At 52.4% G+C, this 21478-nt stretch overlaps 1 protein-coding gene and 1 non-coding gene across 2 annotated transcripts; one reads left to right on the top strand and one right to left on the bottom strand.

Moving 5' to 3' along the window:
* Nucleotides 1–6: 6 nt before the first annotated feature.
* HEY2 (hes-related family bHLH transcription factor with YRPW motif 2) lies at nucleotides 7–10756 on the top strand. The gene is made up of 5 exons (XM_014956638.1): nucleotides 7–39; nucleotides 1051–1129; nucleotides 1239–1322; nucleotides 3985–4066; nucleotides 8587–10756. The coding sequence occupies exons 2-5, from the start codon at nucleotides 1106–1108 to the stop codon at nucleotides 9267–9269; spliced, it is 873 nt and encodes a 290-aa protein (XP_014812124.1). The 5' UTR covers nucleotides 7–39; nucleotides 1051–1105; the 3' UTR covers nucleotides 9270–10756.
* A 10498-nt stretch (nucleotides 10757–21254) lies between these two features.
* On the bottom strand, nucleotides 21255–21326 carry TRNAE-CUC. Its single transcript has one exon. It is a non-coding gene; the product is annotated as a tRNA-Glu (tRNA).
* Nucleotides 21327–21478: the final 152 nt, after the last annotated feature.

Raw genomic sequence — 21478 nt, 5'->3', positions numbered from 1 at the left:
CGAGACGATAGACGTGGGCAGCGAGAACAACTACTCGGGGTAAGCGGGACACCCCCACCCCCCCGGGGCTGCCGTCTCCGCGGGGGGGGCCGGGATGCGCCGCGGGATGGGGCAGAGCGAGGGGGAAGCTCGGCCGCCCCGTCGGGGGGGGTGAGGGGGCGGATTTGTCCCCCTCCGGGCCAAGTAGCCGCTTGTTGATGCCCCCCCAGGACCGTGCCCCGGCTCTGGCTGCCCGGGCCTCCAAATTACGCGGGGCGCTCAAGTGGCTCCTGAGGCACCGGGCTGCAGCTCATTAGCTCCGCTTAATTGGCCATTTTCAAATCGGACCTTCCCCGGAGCAGCTCCGGGGCGGGCCGGCGGGAGGTGGGCTGTGAGCGGGGGCTGCGGAGCGGCGGGAGGGACGGACCGGGCGACCCCCGGGACCGGGCGACCCCCGGGACCGGGCGACCCCCGGGACCGGCCCCGGGCCCGCTCTGGGCGGCCGGGGGGGTGGTGGCCGTTGGGAGACACACGCACCGGGAGCCCCGTCCCGTCCCCGCCAGCGGCTAAAGGAGCATTAAAAGCTCCTGGATTATTTTTTTTTTTTCCCCCTCTCTGGTGGTGAAATAAAAGCCTTTTCGCGCCGGCGGGCGGTGAGGTTTGAAAAGCGGCCCTCGGGTCCCGCTCCTGGTGCGGGACGGGCTTTGTGCCGGGGCATCCATCGGCTCCGGTGGCCACGGGCGGGAGCGGGAAGCCCAGCGGGGGGCACGGGGTGCCCGGCTCCGCCGTGGGGCGGGCGGGGGGGCCGGGTTCCCCCGGCGGTGGGCGGTGGGGAGGCCGCCTGCTCCCCCGGAGCCGGAGCTGCGCGGTGCCCGGACGGGGACTGTGTCCGACGGCGTGTGCTGTGGGTTCCGGGGGCAGCGGTGAATGGCATGTGCGTGGGTCTCGCTCCTTCACCCGCCCGTGGGCGCAGAGCCCCTCTTCTGGGCGGCGGGGTGGCGGCGGGGGGGGCTGTGCCCGGTGTCCCCGAGGTGTCCCTTGTGCAACACCTGACACGCTCCCGTCTCACAGGCAGAGTCACGGCTCCGGCATTCGGTCCCATTCCCCGACAACCACGTCTCAGATCATGGCCAGGAAGAAGAGGAGAGGGGTACGTCGCCTTTCAGTATTTTCCCGCGTGACAATTTTCAGGTGTGCTGTGATTGTTACCCTGCGACATTTTATATAAACTTAATGTGTTTTGTTTTTCTTGGGAATAGATTATAGAGAAAAGGCGCCGTGACCGTATCAATAACAGTTTATCGGAGCTGAGGCGGCTCGTGCCAACGGCTTTTGAAAAACAAGTAAGCCCTTTTTTTTTTTTTTTTTTTTTTTAAATCCTGTATCTCATCTGGCAATGTTAGTTTTCTTGTAAAACTCATTAAAATAATATTGTATGTGTCCTGATCTGGCACAAAACAGGCATTTCAATAAAATGCTTTCTTGTGGCAAAACTATTAGAAACATAATTCATTATAAGGCTGAAAAACATTTCCATTCTTTGGCTTGTTTTTCCCTTAAGGGTAACTGTGTTCGTGTTGCCTCTGTTCTTTCGACGAATTTCAGTAGTGGTTTTGTTAAAAATGTGCTCTATTGCACATTTAACAACAAAAAAAAAACCTAAACCAAACACAATTCCCCCAAACCTGTATGTCAATTAGCCTTCTGTCTAAATCTTTAAATGTAATCTCACTCACCCCTACTTTAAGAAACCTTTATTTTTAATCTGTAATTTCAGTTGCAAATTAGTCAATCCAGTGTCCTGAAAAGGCAACAGTCAGTCTGGGTTATTCATGTTTTAAAGGACTCCCTAGAAGCAGACACTGGGAGAGGGACCAGCCCCGTGTCACTCCTGGTGGAGTCGGTGGCTGTTCCAGGAGTTTCGGTGGGGAGGCCGGGAGGACCCAGAGAACTTTGGTTCAGCTCCTGGGTCATGAAATTACAGACCCAAAACTTAGACTACGATCTGCCCTGTGAAAAAGGGCATATTGTTTATGCCGTTAAAATTAAATTATTTATTTTCCATATTTTGATTTTTATTTCTGGGCCTTTGATTCAGTGTTTACCCTTGTTCCTGTTTTGCTGGAGGTGTCTGAAGGTCTATGGGTACGTGCAATTGACACCACCTACCAATAAAAAGGAACCTACTGGAAATAAAGATCCTGACTCCCTTCTAATTTTAAAATAAAAACCAGAAAGTGAAATTTGAGAGCGGGCTTGTGAGGTGTCAGTGGTATCTGCGTGGCGAGTCAGGCCGGTTACCACCCTGGTCTGAACAAAAGCTAAGAAGAAATTTAGAATATTGTATGATGGTGAGAGCATCACTTGTGTCACCTGCAACACGCTTTTAATAACCAGTAATTGTAGCTGTGCCCCTGCGTAGGGTCTGGCAGAAGGGAGCGACAGGGGTATTTTCAGCTAGATAAACAGGGCAGGAGACAACAGTTGTTTGTCCCATTTTATTGTTTACTTCTTGAAAACCACAAACATTATAAAACAAGTCCTACAGAGCCTTTGGAAATTACCCAGCGCCATGCAGTTTTGAGCTATTAGTCACTCTCACTGAGATGGCTTGTGCTGTGTCTATGGAAAAGATGAAGTCTGAGAAAAGTACAGGATGTAGTCGCATGTAAAATGGGGAATTCTGACCAAAAATTAACACGCACCACCGTTTGTACAAGGAAAGTGCCGAAAGCAGTAAGTGCTTTGAGAAAAAAAAAAAAAGTAAAATGTGCTGGCATAAAAATGATCGCTGGCTGTATTTTGTTGGGAAAGCCCCACCGTTCTTCTGCAGCATGCCAAGGACAAAGTCGTGGGTCCCCTTCCAGCTCCTTGACATTCAGCTCACTCAAGTTTCCAAGCTGGAGGTTCAGTTTCGCTTCCGCCTCCCGCTCTCTGTCCCCAAATCTCAGCTCTGCTCTGTGAGCCCCAACGGCAGGGGTTGGGGCTAGTTTCCAAGCTGGAGGTTCAGTTTCGCTTCCGCCTCCCGCTCTGTCCCCAAATCTCAGCTCTGCTCTGTGAGCCCCAACAACAGGGGCTGGGGCTGTGGAGGGTGTCAGCGTGTCCCCAGGTACAGCCGGGAGGGCTGGTGGCAGGAGGACTGGCTGGTAACGGAGAGGAGAAGGTGGCTCACAGGGTGCCGTGCAGCCCTGGGTTTAGCTGGTGCCAGGGGATGATCTCCCGTGCTGGAATAATTTGTGTGGTAAACTCAGTCGCCCGGGTGTGCTCCAGATATTGAAGGGAGCACTACCGTGCAAAATACTTTTATTTATAGACTAATATATTAGTGCCACCTTTTGAGTTGTGTTTTGTACTTTTCCAGTGCTTTTTCATAGTTGTGTGAGCCCAGCCTCAGCAACAAGAAGGATTTCTGCTGACAGAGGAGCTGAGCTCTCGCACAGTGTTCAGCTGCCTGTCCCTGCGAAACTGGCCTCTCGCTAACTTAAAACACTGTGAGCTCTGCAGTTGTTTTTTCAGTCGAGAATGAGAATAGAATATTCAGCAGCCGGATGACATGTCGAAAATTAATAGGCGATTAAGACAGAGGGCTACTTCTGGGTGTGTGTCCAGAGGGACACCTACTGGTACAGCAATGGGCGATGCTGCGGTGGGGTCTCGCTGCAGCCCGGCTCGGCCAGCTCTGCCTTTGTGCTGCTTGTTAGAAAAAGTCCAGAAAGTTAGGTATTTCGTTTCATGAAGATGTCATCTCTGCCCTGTCTTCAGGGCCAGAGCTGTGCTGAGCCTCGGTGAAGCAGGATTGTGCTGCTCCTGCCTGTATCGCCGGAGAGGGGACGGCGTTAGTCCTTAGACAGAGTCTGGGAGGCAGATGCTCACAAAGGAATTAAGCCGAGAATGTCCTAATGATAGGGGAAATTGAAACCATAAGGCTGAGCTCAGTGGAAAGTATATAAATTAAAGTTTCTAGTACTTGTAAGCCTTTATTTATATGAGTGTCTTATCTCAAAGGGATCTGCGAAATTAGAAAAAGCGGAAATACTGCAAATGACAGTGGATCATCTGAAGATGCTGCAGGCGACGGGAGGGAAAGGTAAGGAGCCGACGGTTTCTTTGCTAGTATTTGGGGAAATCTCAGGAAAAAAAAAAAAAAAAAGAAGAAAAAGTGCTTTGAGGAGCTGTGATAGGCGTTTCCAGATTAAAGGAGTGGAAATCAATGCTAATGGCAGGATTGAACTCGTGGGAAAGAACTACTGGGACAAAAGAGGCACTTGACCCTGGGCTTGTGTTTGCTTTCATAACACTGTGGGAGTAAAGGCTTCATTCACAGGCAGCCCAGTCAGAGATTTGTTTGGGGTTTCCAAAGAGCACTGAAATCTGCACAGGGAGACAAAACAAATACACAAACACCAAACATAAACAGGAGGTTTGTGGCAACAATTGTGTAGCCCAAAACGATACTAAACCTCATTATCCAGCAGCTAGACCCGAGGAAGTGGATGGAGAGGAACTTTCATTATTGTTTATGTATTTTCTTTGTTCTGGGAAGACTTCTAAATGCTGGGTTAGACCGTCTCGCTCCCCAGAAGGAGCCCTGGTCCTGCTCTGGGCAGCTCCAGGTGTGGGATAGAGCCAGGAGCAGAGGTGCCTGCTCTCTGTGCTGCTGTCGGTGGGCTGTTGGTGTGTGTGAGCCCCCCTGCTCCTCTCGGGGGGTGCAGGGTGACGGGGGGGCTGCCCGGGCTGACCCGCTCCTCCGGCCACCGGCCCGGCGCGCCGCGCTTGTGCAAGCTGGTCCTCGCTTGTGCAAGCTGGCCCTCCCGCTGGCGGAGCCACCCACGAGGTGCTTCTGTATAGTCATGGGTTTGGAACTTATTTGCAGTGAAAAACTTGCCGGCCTCCTGTAAGCACGGTCCCACCTCCCACGCCACCGACTGGGGTTTGGGTTCAAATCACTGCAACACAAACAGCTGGTTTTTCATCCACCCGCTCTGCTGCAGAGCTAGAGGCTAGAAAATAGGTGGCTGCTGCTTGCTCTCTTCCTTCTTTGATTGAACTCAAAGGTTTTTAGCCCGCCGCTGAATTACTGCTCCTCTCTGTACCTCGCAGCAATCGCAGGACTCGGCTCGCAGTCAGTGCCTGCTTAACAACAGATGGCACGGGGAAGGCTGGCGTTCTGGTATTTGTGAAAATTAACACCCAGCTGACATATGTACTTTCTAGGTGTTAAGAGGCTTTTGCTGGGAGTCCATTTCAGCTTAGAATTTATGGTTAGCTTGTTCTATAAGAGGTGAAAGGGATTTTCTTGCCCTTTGTATAACAGACACACCTTGGAAACTGTGCAAAATTAAACCTAAAAAAAAAAATGTTCCTTTTATATCTAATACCGTTCTTTAAAAAGTGCTATTTTGCTGGTAAAGCTGCGCTCTTGAAGGTTAGGAAACGTGGGAATGGAGGTGCTTGTGCAGTGTGAGTTGGGCTGCTCCCGTGGGGTGAGGGTGCCCCTCTGGCTGTGTGGCCTGGGCCAGCTCTCGGCGGGCACTGCCGGGCTCAGTGCATGGCCGGGGAGGCTCAGCCGCGGGGGAAGGTGCGGAGGTTCTGCTTGGTCCTCCCCGCGCAGCTCAGCCCCCCCAGCATCCCCCTCTGGGGAGCTGCAGCAGCCCCCACCCTCTGATGGCTGTGGTCTACACCATGTCGGGCTGGGTGGCCCCGCTGGTGGGGCAGGGGACGGAGTGCGCGGGCAGGGAGAGGTGCCGACAGAGCCCCGGCCTCCGGCTGTGCCCAGACCGGATGGGTTTTGTTGGCCGTCCCAGGTCCCGCAGTCTCTTCCTTGGTCTGCCACCGCCACCGTCCCCCCTGCCCCGGGGGGAAGGACCCAGCGGGGCGCGGGGAGCCACGGTCCCCGGTGAGTGGCACGGCCACATAATACCCAGTGGCTCCTCAAGTGCTGCGACTTTATCTGCTCCTTCTGACCCGGAGATAAGAGTAATCTCGCTGCACGGATTAAGAAAGTTTAAGAGAAAGAGGTTTGCGAGTTAGTACCAGGCAAAATTTAAGGCTGCATTTCCTGCTCGCTTAATGTTTCACTTTGCAACCGAAGTGACAGCTTTAAACGTAACTTCTTAGGGTGTTCTTAAGGCAGATACCTGTTTTATTTGCAAGTGTAGTTATTCCCACTTTGTAACTCATCGTTTGAGCCAGAAGGTTTTTTTGATCAGCAAATAAATGAGTTCCATCATTTTTCCCGTGGAGAAGAGCCATTGGGCAGCAGGGTGAAACGGCTCCCCGTGCCCTTATGCTCCTCTGTGCTGGGGCCTGGGGCAGCTCATCCTCTTCCTCCTCACGCAGGACACCCACCATGGGGAATGCCCGGGGCTCGGGAAGCTGGGGTGGAGCCGGCTGCTGCTCGCCGTGCCGAGCCCGCCGTGGGCATGGTGAAGAAATCCCAGCACGGCCCCTGGGTCCCCTGTGGGCCCCGCTGTTCCGCTGCCCTGACGCGGGTGTGGGCAATGGCTCCGCTCCTCCGGGAGCTGTTGTTTGGGGCCAGGGCTGGGGCGTTCTGCCGACCCTGCAGGCGAGCACAGGGCAGGGGTAATTTGTCGTCGGTGAGGAGCGTGCGGGCATCTCGGCGGGGTTTTCTTGCAGCTTCACTGCAAATTTCGGTGGGCTAATGGAGCTGCAGGGACTGGGCCAGCATCCTGCTGCGGGGCAGGTGGGCTGCCAGGAGAGCTGAGGGGAAAAAACAGACTTCCCACTCCCTGCAAACACCAGCGTGTGTGCCTGTGGGGGGGGGGTGGTGGAGGAGGATGTTCTTGGATTTTGGAAAGATATACGAAACGGCATTTTAAAGTCGTCTCTCGGAAGGGGGAAGCCAGCAAAGGGGAAACCTGGAAAAGATAACCATCAAAATCAAAACATAACGGAGCCTGGGAGTCCCAGCTCTCATCTCCCCTCTGTTTTCGTGTCTCGGCCACCATAGGAGACTGAGAGGGAGCCAGGAGCACCAGGGCTTTGGGCCGGCTCATCACAGAGCCAGCCGCGGAGACTCTGGGGAAGCTGGTGACAACCACATCCCCCGCGTCTGCCCCAGTCCGGAGGGAGGGTGGCTGGGAAGCCCTGGCTGGAGCCACAGGCTCCCAGGACTCCCAGGCTGGCTGACTGCTGGCCAGAGCCGGGAGGTGGCTTTGGCTGGGCGTCAGCCCCTCTGAATCCGCCGGAGGTCCTGGAGCCTCGGGCGCGGAGGCTGTCCCCGTGCCAGGCTGGCTGGCACCCGCACAGGTACCCCGCAGCTCCCCACGGCCGCCCGTGGCTTCTGGGCAGCTTCCTCAGGCCCCAGCGTTTCCACACGTCCCTGGGTCGCCCTGGACCTGGCAGGGGAAAGCTGTGAGGAGTCGGGGCTCGCTGAGACGAGCCCTCGGCCCCTCGTGTCCCCCATCTGCCGGCCCAGAGCAGTGGGGCAGCCTGTGCCAGAAGGGCCATGGCAGTGGGGCGAGAAGGGGGTGCAGAGGAGGCACATCTACGGCGACGTCTATAGATGTGCCCACGTTAATTGTCCAGCGGGGTGTGCAGGCATGGAAAGGCTCCTTTCTGGCTTGAAAGGGTAGAAGTGAAAGCGGGGCGGTAGGAGTTTTCAGAAAGACTGGAGTTATTTCAGGCGAGGGAGCACGGGGCCTGATGTAGGTCCTGCTGCCAGAACCCTCTGTCAGGGCGCCTGGTTACCGTCTCTATACTAACACACATCCTAGTTGCGGGTACCTAGACGTGCTCTGTGAAGAAGCCCGGTGGCAGTTTGGGAGTGGATAGGTCGTTATTCCCCCAAGGAAGGTACTTTTAAACTAAAATCAGAAAATTCCAAAAACTGGAAAAGGTTTTTGTAGTTGACGAGCTGCAACTAAAGCACTAGATGTGATGGTAAACCCTTTTAGAAAGGGAATATCATTTCATGTGCATTTAATAAGACTTTTTTTTTTTTTTTCAAATGCTTTTTTGTCCCAGGCCTGTGGAGCTCCAGTTGCTGTTTGTTGAAATACCTCACGGGCCATATGACTGTCAGTCTTCCATCTCCAAATTAGTAATGGCATTGCATAAAACATTTTCTCAGTAAAGCTTTTTATTGTGTGTGTGCAGAGTCATGACAAGATGTTTTTAGTTTGTAGTTAAATAACACCGTATGTCATATTGTCTTAATGACTCTGTGAAGTGGAGGGGACCCAGGCAGCGGTTACAGCTGCGCTCTCAGTGTGCAGAGAAGCCGTCTGAGGGTGTTGGCGGGGACGAAGGACAGGCAGGGCAGGACCTGTGGGCTCTCTGATGGCCTCCTTCCTCGGTGGATAAACCTCTGGTTGGGAGGGAGCTTGCTGGGGACTTCCAGGAGAGGCGCCGTGTGTCTGAGTATCACCAATACTTATGGGCTTAATTCTTTTCTGCAAAACCAGCGGCAGCCTGTGGCATTACAGTGACAGTCACACAAATCAGATACAGATGAGGGAACAAACTTTGTGCGTTGCAGATCTCAGCCCGTGACCGGGGGGTGCGGTGGCTGAGGGGGGCTGGGTCAGCCATGCCCCCCAACATCTGCTGGGGAGACTCAACGCGCCTCTTGCCCTCCCCTTGCAGGTTACTTTGATGCTCACTCCCTGGCCATGGATTTCATGAGCATCGGATTCCGGGAGTGCCTGACGGAGGTGGCGAGGTACCTGACCTCAGTGGAGGGGCTCGACACGTCCGACCCGCTGCGCGTCCGGCTGGTGTCCCACCTCAGCACCTGCGCCTCGCAGAGGGAGGCCGCCGCCATGACCTCCTCCATGGCCCACCACCACCACCCCCTGCACCCCCACCACTGGGCAGCCGCCTTTCACCACCTCCCGGCCGCCTTGCTGCAGCCCAACGGACTCCACGCTGCGGAGGCCGCCCCGTGCAGACTCTCCTCGGACGTGCCCCCCCACCACAGCTCTGCCCTGCTCACCGCCACCTTCGCCCACGCCGACGCCGCCCTCCGAGTCCCCTCCGCCGGCAGCGTGGCTCCCTGCGTGCCCCCCCTCTCCACCTCCCTCCTCTCCCTCTCCGCCACCGTCCACGCTGCGGCAGCGGCAGCCACGGCCGCTGCCCAGAGCTTCCCCCTCTCCTTCACCGGCGCCTTCCCCATGCTCCCCCCCAGCGCTGCCGCCGCCGCCGTGGCTGCGGCCACCGCCATCACCCCTCCCTTGGCCGTGTCTGCCACCGCCAGCCCTCAGCAGGCCGGCAGCGGGGGCGGCACGAAGCCCTACCGACCCTGGGGGACTGAAGTGGGGGCCTTTTAAGTTGCCCCCTCTCCCTTCCCGGGCCGGCTCCCTCCTCTCCCTCAGCACGGGCCCCCGTGCATCCCCACACCCTCCCACCACCGCCCCGAAGGCCAACAGGGAGGTGCCACCAGCCCACCGAGGAACACCATGGCTGTCCTCCTCCCTCCCGGCGTCGGAGAGGACACGGGGCGGTACCACCACCACCACCTTCTTCTGTCCGGCTCTGTTCTTCTGGAGGTGCCGGCGGGAGGAGCAGGGGCTGCCGGTAGCGGCGCGGCCACGTCGGCCTGTGGAGGTGTCCTGGGAAACACGTGGGCGCCAGAACTAACACTTCTCCAGCCATGCATCCCTGTTGGGCAGCAAGGTGAGGGACGGCGCCTGCCAGCTCTCCCCGGGCTGGGAAAGAGAGTTTGAGCTTCATAAGTGCCTGACATTGAAAAAAAGATAATAATAAAAATATTATATATGTGTGTCTTCTGCTAAAGCAAATAACATTGCACAGGTAAGGAGATGGTATGGGAGAGAGGGGGAGTCCTGCGTCCAGGACTTGGGTATCCTTCCAGAGAAGAGCGTGCTCTCGAAGGGGAGAGGTTTTTTTAGCCAAAAGATTGCCAAGGAAGAATGTTCAACTTGACAGGCCTACTTCTCACTTCCTTCGTTCACTTTCTTTGTACGGACTTGCCAAATCGTGACATCTAGCATAGCATTGGTAAAAGCAATTATTTTAACAGTGCTGGGATTAATGAAGGTTTCAGCACTGCCTGTGAGCCTCCAGGCACCCTGTTTTATGGCTTCAATATGGTGCTAGCGTGTGTCTGACAGACGGTGAGCTTGTCACGCACCCGGGAGTAACCACCTACTTAAAGTGTGCACACTCGGATACGCTCGATCCACACCGATACAAGAGACTCGGTGTGGCGAGACTTCAAATTAACTTATTTAGCTGTATTTGGACATTTACTTTTAGCTGATTCTGTGCAAGATCCCTCTTCTTTTCACTATCACCTACAGGGAGAACGATCGCTCTGGGTATGAATGAAGTTATGGTAGGGACAATTCTTAAATTGGCTATTAACACGCCAACATTGTAATGTGGGTTTGATTCCAAACCAAAATGAATGTATTAAAGGGTATGTCAGTAAATTATTTTGTCAATACCCAGACAACTAGTGCTGCATAAAATGGTTTGCTTTCATTTTTTATTACAGTGACTTAAAATAACCTAAGTATTTTAATACATCCAGTCAAGACCTAGAGATTTTATGTAAAAAAAAAAAAACAAACAAACAAAAAAACACAGCATGTATTATTATGCACTTGATTTCTCTGCTGTGTGGAGAAAGCAATAAGCATTGAGAATGTTAAACATTATGCAAAATATACTTTAAAATATTTGTTTTAAAAATACTGTACCTAGTCGGTCTTTTATGCATTACTTTGTTAACCTTTTTTCTATGCAAAAGTCTTTACATATCACTAATTAAACGAAGTCCTTTTTGACTGCTTTTTATGGATGATTTGTTGCAGTTTTTGCTGGCTCCTGAGGGATGCTGGTGGAGGCAAAGTTGGTTTCTGGTAACGGCAGCCCCCAGCCCGTGCTCGGAGCAGGCAGGAGGCGGCGGTGGGTAAAGCTGCACTGGTTTGGGGGCTTGTGAACTGGTTCTGCTTTGATGGGACATGTAGTGATACAAACCCATCTGTCCCTCCCGGAGAGCCCCAAAGGCCGTTGGGATTTCTGGGTTCAGCTTTTCCTTCACATCCTGTGCTGAGAAGGGGAAAACTTTAACCCAGTGACACCATTAAACATCTGGATTGAGTAGGATGTTTTTTATCTCCAGTTCTGGCCACCTAATTTACCAGTTCTCACCGAGGCAAGGGTTTGCTATTGTTGCATCTGAGACCTGTGAAGGCCTTCTGTGGAAGGCGTGTAAACCTCTGTCCACGAGGATGAGCACAGAGTCTTACATGACGTGTCCAAAAGGCACTAGGAGATTATTGTGCCGACGAGATTGAGGCACAGAAGGGGGGTGACCACCCTTCAGGCAGACAGAGCCTTCATCCCTCCCTGAGCTGCAGCCTCCGACGTGGCTGCTCCCCTCATCCTGTTTTCCCACACATCCCTGGCGAGGAGGGAGGGTGGTTTGCCCAAACAGCATGCTGTCCCAGGAGAAAACGGACAAAAGAGGGGAAAGACGGCTCTCAGCCCCTGTGCTGTAAATAATGCTCCATCTTCTCTTGAGTTTTGTTGTTTGGGGGGCAATTAGGCATTTTTTCTTTGGGGAAGTGAGTGCTGCGCTGCTGTACCCGGTTCAGGTACCATTCATTTTCTGTATGAGCAGTTTCAGGACTAAGGATTATATTAGTGAACTGGCAAGTAGATAAAAAGTGGGCTTTATTTACATGAAAAAGAGCAGGCTGCAACCCTACTGGACTTAAAGCTGTTAACTATTAACCTGCTCTCTGAGAGCCTGGTGGGAGATCTCCAGTGCATCATACCCTGTGAAACCTGGGCAGCCGCTGACCTGGTTCCACCGAAGGGCTTCAATCTAATTATGTGCCCCCAAACGCTACTGTTTGTTGCCGGAAATGCAACATTTTGCCTCATTTTAAAAAAAAGGAATTTAAAAAAATATTTCTAAGAGACTGATTAGATGAAAGCATAGTTATTTTAACATCCTGCACCAGGGACAGATTTGTGCAGCCGCTGTGTTTGGGTTTATGCAATTTTCACTCTCACCAGACAGTCCGAAATCATGGATGCTGAGTTGCTGATATTTCCTCTGCTTTCCTGTTTTTTGTTTTGTTTTGTTGTGGTTTGGTTTGATTTGTTTCTTTAATGTGGATCACCTGAAGGGACCAGCACTTGAGGCAGGAGCTCAGCCTTTATGCCTGTTCAGTCCTGAGCTTCTGCGGGGAATGAGACCTCTGGGACAGCAGAGGAAGGTTTCCCAAGTGAGAAATTGTGGAGAAGCAGCGTATTTCAGATGTGCTGTTGGAAAGATATCAGAGGGCAGCAGCATCTGCTGGCTCAGTGGTAGCTGTGCTGACAGGTCGGAGCTGAAGGAGTCTACGTGATTTCTAAAGCAGAGCAAGGGGAAGCTGTTTCCTTGGCAGAACTGCCGTCCAAAAGGTGGGACTCGTGGCTGTGCACGCGACCTCACTTCACCCTTCTCTGCCTTTATCCGCGTTCAGTGACAAATGGACCTGGAGGAAGAAGAAAGTTTGTCATTTGTGTAAGTCAGGAGTAGATGACAGCAGGCAGGGCAGGAAAGCAGATCTGGCTGTTTGCTCAGCAGTCAGCAGCTGGCTTCCACTAACTTTCCAATGGGTGGGTTTGCAACCTTAAATTCCAGTTATCAAGAGGATCAAAGGAGGTTGTGCAATTTCCTAGAATGTTTTTCTTCAGAGGAAAAAGCTAGAAACCAGTCCTGTCAGTCAGCATTAGCAGGCTGGAAACCCCAGCCCTCAGCAGCGCCCATGGAAAGCGCTGGCTGCAGGGCTGTGTCCCCCAGCACCGGGGGACTGTCCCTGCCCAGAGAGGAGGGGGCAACCCAGAGGCAGCCCTGCCCGTCCCCCAGCCCTCACCGGGATGAGCTGCTGCCCCAGAGGAAAAACCAGCCGCTGTGGCCGGGGGCTGAGTGGGGAGATTTGAACACAATAATGGTACCCTCTGGGTGCATCTGCCCAAACAGCTGCCAGGAGGTGCCAGGGCACGCGCTGCCTACGTGGCATCAGCCTCCAAAATGCTTGTTTGCAGCTCTTCTGAAAGATGATACCTCAGTCAGCATGTCATGGGATAAGGAAAGGGCACCTACCCAAGCCTGGGACGTGGATATTGGCAAACTCTTAGGGCTACTGTAGATGAGGAATTGCTTCTTCATAACAGAAAAGGTCACAAACAACTTTTCATCACAAGATACTACATGAGAAAATACTACTGAAGTGGACTGTAGTCACTGGCTCTGTAGTCACCAGTCCCATCAGCCATCTGCTGGTACAGGCACAGCCAGCCTGGGAGCATACAAAGGAGGTCCGGCCTCCAGAAAAGATGAAGAAATTGGTTCAGCTTTGTTTGCAGGGTTCACGTGCCCAGCCTCATCTGTGTGAGGCCACCGCCTGAACCTCACCTTCATTTCACTCAATGCTGATATCACCACTTGTGCCCTGTTCTCTGTTTCACCATTTCACACAGCAAAGACTTGTGCATTGGAAGACAATGTGTGAAGGTGTCCAAAGGGACAGATGACGGCAGCAACACACCTCACCCTGGTCAGAAATTATAAGCAGGGGGGTACCAGGCAGGAGCTTGAAATGCTGGGGTCTCAACCCAAGGGTATACCCAAGCTTTCCTCATCTACAGATGAAACAAAATTTTGACAGGTATTTTGGTTTGGGATTAGTTTGTTGCTTCTGGGGTTTTTTGCCTCTAATAATTGCTGCTATCGGAGGTTGTGAAGTGCTATTAATGTGTAAATACAATCACTTGGTCAGCGTTCAGTTGCCTAAATATTTGCCATGTTCCAAGCTGGGCTCCAGCCACCGCTGGGGAAGGTGCAGGTGTCCCCCGTGTCACCTCTGCCAGCCCTGTGCCAACGCCTGGCAAACCTGAGGTCACTGAGGTGGCACTAAATGGGTATGGCCAGGCAACTGGGTTTCTCCTCCTCTGTCTTGGATTGTCTGTGGAGGGACAGGATTTGAAGCTTAAGAATCTTTTCACACGTGATTTAGGTTTTTTTTTTCAAAGAAAGAGCTTTTTTCTCACCTGAAGGAACCACAGAACAGTATCAGCATCATTGGATGATAATGTGGTGGTATCATCTATTGATCCTGTAAAGCTAAGAGAGGTCAACACCTCACTCAGCACTGGCTTCAGAACTTCTAATGGTCAGGCTGCAGCACCGGGGGGATTAGGAGATGACGTCAATGTAATTTCTTTTGAAGGGATTTTTTTTCTGCATTCATGGAGGCAGTGCAAAGCTGGGACACATGAATTAGTCTCGTACCCTAGAAATTCAAAAATCAGAAGCAAAAGGAAATGAATATGGGAAAAAGAAGGAAATGTGTCTCGTTGAATTACTTTCATGGTCTGGAGAGGCCTTTTTTACAGCTGCAGCTGCTGGTACTGCATTTGGGCAAAGCTAAATGTTGCAGATGATGCTTATCTGAACCCTGACATTGCTGTGATTGCTTATTTCACAATAAAGTCCTTCTAAGATGTTGACTTAATTTTGCTTTCCACACAGTCCATATTCAGCATTTTTCTCTTCTACAAAGGATAGTCTTCAGGATGAAAAAAATACCTTGATGCAACATTGAAATTGTGATTGCAATTGCCTGGCAGCTGGGACACGTCTAACTCTGCCCGTGTCTCCACGCGGGTCAGACTGCGGTGCCCCCTACGGAATCAGCACACTGCTCCGGGAGACAGAACCTCAGGGGAAGATGTACAGAAACTTGTTTTACCTGTACAAAATATCCAAAAAAGAGTGTTCTGTATGACTGTGGAGTAGGTGAAAATCTAATACATTATTATAGGGTAATACACAAACCTAAGGGGACAAAATTATGATTACTTAAAGGCCTACAGTTTTTTTCCTCAAGTTTTGATTTAATTCTGAGTCCTCTATTTTTTTTTCATGTACCAGAGAGCCAAGTAACTTTGTTTTTCTTTAGAATAAGGCCTCTCCTTTGGGGAGTTTGTTTAAAACATGCTGTGCGTTTAAGGTACACTTTTGCAAGTAGATTAACCAGGTGAGGTCTGTTGTGTGGGGATTGCTCAAATAATTTTTAGTGACACTTCCCAGCACAACACTTGGGTTTAATACCTGCTCTGGTGGGAGGTGTCCCTGCCCAGGGCAGGGGGTTGGAACTAGATGATCTTTAAGGTCTTTTCCAACCCAAACCATTCTATGATTCTCTGATTCTAATACACAAGCCTTAAAATAAAACAACACTGTTTTTCTCCCACCCTCTCTCCCTTGGCTGCTTTCTCGATGTGTTTTGGTGGGGAGGGGAGTTTGTTTCGTTGGGTGTTGTTGGGTTTGTTTCCCCGCAGAGGCCCCGGGGTGGCAGGGGGAGCAGGGGGGGTTTCCCCGGCTCCTGGGGTGCTCCCTCCCCTTTGCCCCCCCTCCTGCTTCTGGGGACCCTGCCGCGGGGCAGCCCCATCCCTGCTCTCCCCACGGAAAGGGCTGCAGCCCCACGAGAGGCTGGGGTTTCCCCAGGCTGTGCAGGCTCTCTGGCCGGGTGCTTCCCATTTCCTGGACGGCAAAGGCTGGAGTGTGTGGTTTTTGGTAATCACCTCGGGTCTGCAGTGTCACCTGCCACCCCATGGCTGTCTGCTTCCTCCCCGTGCTTCCTGGCACCGCGGGGCTGATGCTGCCTCTTCCCTCCAACTCATTCTTGCAGTTGGTGGACAAAAGTGCTGCAAACAGGAATCTCAACACAAAACAAAACAAAACAAAACAAATGAAAACGCTTCTCGATACTGCTGGAAACTGACCTTCATGTGCCGCCCTGTCCTCCTTCAAGGCCTGCTAAACCCACAAGAAAGATTCCCATTAGTAAATCACTATTGGATCATTAAACCTTTTTAAGGCAGTATGTGCCTTACCGAGAGAATGAGGATTACGACACCGCGGTGGCTGCTGCCCACTGACAATCATGGGAACCGACCTCGGCAATAAATCCGTGAATTATCTGGCTCACTCTGGCCGGTTCTCACGCCAGAGCAGCTCCTTTGATGTGACCGTCAAACCCCAAGGATGCCCTATAGCAGTAGCCACCAACAAAACAATAGAGAAGTAATAATTCAATATGAATATGTAAAACCTGCTTGCCTGTATGCCCAGCTTTTGCAGTGCCTGTGGTTGAAATTGGAGGCAAAAAAGGGAAACAGAGACCTTTTTTTCCTGTGTATTACCCTTTAAGGGAAGAAATGCTGGGCATGTTAGACAGAGATTTTTTGGCTACCATTGATGTGCATGACTGTTTCGGGTAAGGGAGGGCTCCCTGATGCTTTTCAAAATCAGTCCGGTCGTTCAGAAAGAACATGCACTTAAGGCCTGACCCTGCAGAGGGACTAAGGGCGTTAGACATACTCAGAGGAACTATTCCACTTCAGTGGGACTATTCTTATAAATAAAGTTATTCATGCTTTCAAGCCCCTGCAGGACCAAAACTTCCGAGGCTGCATTCTCATTTGATCTGTAAAAATATTAAGTGCCAAGCTCCTTTTGAACATCAGAAACACAGCTGTTCCTTACTGTGCTCCTTGACTGCCCGTCTGTAAAGTCGTAATAGGGTAATTTAGTTTCTTGTCCTCAATCTTGTCTAATTAGACCTCAGATTGTCTCCAAACTCAGGTTTCACCTGGTGAGCAGCCCTAACTAGAGTCCCTGGCCCTGGCCATAAGCCTTTCGTTACCAGGAGACATAATTGTCCTGGAACCCAGGTGCTAGTGAGGGAGGCAAACTTCTGATGGCTAAGGGATGACATGGAAGACAAATCTGCTTCGAATTGTATGACAGAGGAGAAGCAGAATTTATTAAATTACTTTTAACCATCTGGTTTTTTTTTTTTTTACTCTTAAAGCAGGATCAGCAAACTGCAATGGACAGCAGGTATAAAAATAATGTAAGATAGCTGATTTTCAGAGATGCTGGAGTATCTGTAAGTACCCCAGGGTGAGGGAAGGAGCACGCAGCGGGCACTGCTGCTGGGTGTCGCTGTGTGGGGAGTCACTGCCGTGTGTGGGCTGGGGGGACTCCTGCTTCACCCAGCTCCAGCCCCTGCCTGGGGGGAGGTGGGTGCTGAGGGACCAGAGACACCCCCCAGGCTACAGCAAGAGGCTCCGCTTCGACTGACCCCGGGCCAGAGTCCAAACAATCCCAAATCACAGAATCACAGAATACTATGGGGTTGGAAGGGACCTCTGGAGATCATCCAGTCCAACCCCCTGCCAGAGCAGGGCCACCCAGAGCAGGTCCCACAGGAACGTGTCCAGGTGGGTTTGAATGTCTCCAGAGAAGGAGACTCCACCACCTCTCTGGGCAGCCTCTGCCAGGGCTCTGCCACCATCACAGGAAAAAAGTTCCTCCTCATGTTGAGATGGAACTTCTTCTGTTCCAGTTTGTGCCCATTCCCTCTTGTCCTGTCCCTGGGCACCACTGAGAAAAGACTGGCCCCATCCTCCTGACACCCACCCTTTCAGTATTTATAGGTGTAATACTTAGAGGGTGGGTGTCAACAGGAGGGGGCCAGTCTTTTTTCAGTCTTTTGAAGCTGAGACTTTCTACCCAGCTTGGGGTAGAGAACAGACAAACGGCAGATCATACACCACAGAACTTCATCCTGATGGAATCAGGGAGGTGGCCTCTTGCCTGGGGAGAGGGGAAGGCTGTTCCTCTTTCACTGCTCTGCGGACCTGCAGCATCCACAGCCCCAGCCGTGCCCTTTATGGCAGACAGAGCCGTGGTTCGGGTCAGAACAGCCCCCGTGGAGGCTGTGGGGCGGGGGGGTGTGTGGGCACCTGGTGGTGGGGCTGCAGAGGGCTCCCTGCCGCGGCCACGCTCCACCAGCCGCCCCGGCATCCCGGGGTCAGCGCTGCTGGCCCCCACACAGCGGGCAGCACCCCCGGCCCCAGCCCGTGCTGGGACAGCAATTTATAGCCCGTTATTATTTCCCTGCTTTGGGGGGAAGCTGGCACCTCCCAGCTCCGTTTTCCTGCCAGCAAGACAAAGATTAGGCACAGCATAATGACACTGTCGATACAGTTTACTAAAATGTGATTAATCAAAAGAGCACATGGGAAACAAAGCATAGAGAAGCAGAAGGTAACGATTGACTGTAGCCACAAGGCAGTAATAAAAGGGGTCTAGAAAGCAGATTTTCAGCGTGTAAGTGAAAAAGTTCAGGCATTTAAAAGGATCAGAGCGTTCATAATTTCATGATCAGAGCACTCCTTAATGGGACATGGCAATTGCTCCTGTAAAAGGACTCTTTAGAAAATGGTGCTTGGATAGTATTATCTAGATCTGTGTGTGGTAATTAAATCTGCATTGGACTTTCATTACCATCACCTTAAATAAAATGGCCCGGTTTGGATAAAATAATTTCTCTTTAAACATGATTCAAAGTAGATTTTCCAGCTGTAGTTGTGAAGGGACAGTCCTACCAGGGTTTGAAATGAGGCTGTTGTATTTTTTTTAGTTTATCTTACTGTCCAGGAGGTGCTCTCTGTCGAATCTGTACCTAGGAAAGAGATTTACAGTCATGTTTTAAGACAGCAGTACTTCACAGAAAGGATTTTGGGGAGAGATAATAGGAAGGGGAAAAAAAGAAGTCTGGATTGTGGGTCTGAAAGCAGCTTTATTTTTTCCTTCCATCTCCAGCAGTTTAGAAACGCTTTGCCTTGTTTGTGTCCTTGGGCTGCCAAAGCCCTGTGTCCAGGGTGACCACAGCACGGTGGTCCTGGCACAGGCTGCTCCCGTGCTCCACCAGCCTCCTGAACCAGTGGGAAGGAACAAACCCAGACCCTGCCCAGCTCCCCGGGCAGCGGATGGGGACGCCCCGAGATCCCGACCCGGGTGCAGAAATGCTGATTCTCTCCTTTGCCCGGGCACAGCCGTTCTGCAGGGGCTGCAACCCCCCAGTTGAGCCGCAGAGATGCTGCCGCCCCAGCAGAGCGGCCGGGAGGATGGACACGGCCGGGGCCACCGGGTTCTTTGTCACTCTGGTAACAGCATATAGCATCAGTGTGTAAATGCCACAGAGGTGTTAGAGAATCTGAGTCATGCTCCTGATTGTCCCTTGTAACTTCTCTCTCTTAAATGCCGCGTGAGGGCTGTTTCAAAGACAGCTTGGGAGGCGTCTGTGGGCAGCCTGGGGCTCAAGGAAACACGACACATATGATCTGGCTTCGTAACACCTTCATCTGTCCATGAAGTTGGCTGCACCACCAAACGCACAGCCTTCCTGACTCTACAGCTGGTAGGAACCGAAGGGGCACGGTGTCACCTGAGGGGTTAAACCCCAAACGCAGGGACCAGGCTGGAGGCGGCGGAGGTGGCAGAGACGGGACCGAGCTGCCACCTCGTGGCACCTTCAAACCCTGTTTTCAGCAGAAATCAGAGTCATCAGTAATCTTGCCCTGAGGAGGAGAGCATGAAGTTGTACTTGTTTATGTTCGCAATCAGAAAAAAATAAGGGGATAAGTGGCCCCAGAATGTCCTGGGAACAGAATAACTCCAATGCCTGCACAACTGTGCGTCCTTCAGATAGAAGTGAAATATGAGAACAAGTACAAAATAGGCCTTTAGAAACAAACTGGGAGCTTTCATTTTTCTCTGGTTGTAAGTCATGCAAAATTTTCACTCCCAGGCAAGAGAGAGAGTCGGAGGATCTGAGTGCCCTGCGCAGCTGTCTCAGTGCAACTCACATAAACTGGTAATTACTGGGGAAAGTCCAAGACAAAATAATAAAATTAGGACTTCCAGGATCTTAGGAGATCCACTGAGCTATTCCACCTTGATGAGGTGCTTGCCCAGCCCACTCTTAACAACCTCCAGCCACAGAAATGCAGTGATTCCTTAGGTTCCCTCCTTTGGTCCTTGTGTTTAACTGTTACTGAGCACCTTCTCTTAACGCCTACAGGGTGACTACAGCCCTTCTGGCTGTTTGCTTTCTGCCTTAAAGCGAAGGTGATCCCATCCCTTTCCACTCCCTTGAAGCTTCTTTGTCATAAAAAACATACTGGAGGGACCTTGGGATGTCTCATGAGCCGTTGCTATCTGCACTGGAGGGCAGCCCAGACTGCAGGACGCCTCCGGCAGGCCCTGGGAAAGGCGGCCAAAACCATTATTTCCAGTGGTGCTTCCACATCAGGACAGAGTCCTCCTGCACAGCGTGGGGCCTGCCAGGATCCAGGAGATAACACGGGTGATGGCAGGGCCGTGGCCTGCTGCTGGCAGCAGGGAGGGTCCCTGCGAGAGCATCCTTGCTAGGTGCGCTGGCCTCTGGTTTGCAGCCTGAGCTAAATATTATGCATTTATTATCAGTATGTCTTGTTTCACCCGCGGCAGTGCCCTGCTCTGGCCGGGATGGCTGAAAGCCTTGACTGCAGCAAGGCTTTTGACACGGTCTCCCACAGCATCCTCATAGGTAAGCTTAGGAAGTGTGGGGTAGATGAATGGACAGTTAAGTGGATTGAAAACTGGCTAAAAGGCAGAGCTCAGAGGGTCGTGATTAGGGGCACAGAATCCAGCTGGAGGTCTGTAACGAGTGGTGCTCCCCCGGGGTCAGTACTGGGTCCAGTCCTCTTCAATATATCCATCAATGACCTGGATGAAGGGATGGAAGGTACCCTCAGCAAGTTTGCTGATGACACAAAACTAGGAGGGGTGGCTGACACCCCAGAAGGCAGTGCCGCCATCCAGTGAGACCTGGGCAGGCTGGAGCGGTGACAGCAAAGGGGTCCCCCCGCCATGGCTCCCAGGTTCATGAGGGTACCCGACCACCATTCACCTCTGCGGGGAGACGTGGGGGAATGCCCTTCGGTGCCACAGCAGCCAATAAAAAAGGAAAATAGGGTATTTCTGAGAGCTGGCCAACAGCCCTGCCCGTGCCCCACTGGGCAGCCATTGCTCAGCAGCCCTCTGCTGGCTCCTGGAACCCCCGTGGGTGGGCAGGAGGTGTCCGTGAACCCCCGTGGGTGGGCAGGAGGTGTCCACAGGCAGTTTTGTAACAGGAAGGCTTCCAGGCTACCCCGCTGCTGCTCCGGGAGCCGGGGCTTTGCAGCCCCCTTCCCGAGAGACGCCTCCAAACTGCAAAAGGCTCCTCAACACCCACAGCTGGGCAGCAGCGCCGCGGGCTGGCAGAGCAGCCGGCCGGATGCTCCCTGGACTGTTGGAGCAGCGGGAGAAGCAGGGGAAGAATCCGAACAGGCAAAAGGGGAAGGAGAGAGGAAAAAGGGAAAAAAAGTAGAGCGCGAGGAGGAAAAAAGTCACTTTCCCTGACCAGGAATCGAACCCGGGCCGCGGCGGTGAGAGCGCCGAATCCTAACCACTAGACCACCAGGGATCTGTGTACTCTAATTTCATCTCCTTCGTGAAGGCCGAACTGAAGGGCCCCGCCTCCCGCTGCTCTGCCGCCCGGTTGGCTTCTCCCTCTGAGCTCCCCCCCTCCGGGCGGTGCCACGTCCCGGAGCCAGCGGGCTGTACAGAGGGACGTTC

This window comes from Calidris pugnax, unplaced genomic scaffold (genome assembly GCF_001431845.1).
Source record: "Calidris pugnax isolate Ruff unplaced genomic scaffold, ASM143184v1 scaffold320, whole genome shotgun sequence".
Taxonomy (NCBI): Eukaryota; Metazoa; Chordata; class Aves; order Charadriiformes; family Scolopacidae; genus Calidris; species Calidris pugnax.
The sequence above is the reverse complement of the archived record's forward strand: the minus strand, read 5'-3'. Positions and strand labels throughout refer to the sequence as shown.

Bases quoted from the DNA above. Each gene is read 5' to 3' on its own strand.
- HEY2 (XM_014956638.1), top strand. From the start codon at position 1,106: ATGGCCAGGAAGAAGAGGAGAGGG. The intron at 1,323-3,984 runs GTAAGCCCTTTT...CTTATCTCAAAG, and splicing joins CAACGGCTTTTGAAAAACAA to GGATCTGCGAAATTAGAAAA. The intron at 4,067-8,586 runs GTAAGGAGCCGA...CTCCCCTTGCAG, and splicing joins GCAGGCGACGGGAGGGAAAG to GTTACTTTGATGCTCACTCC.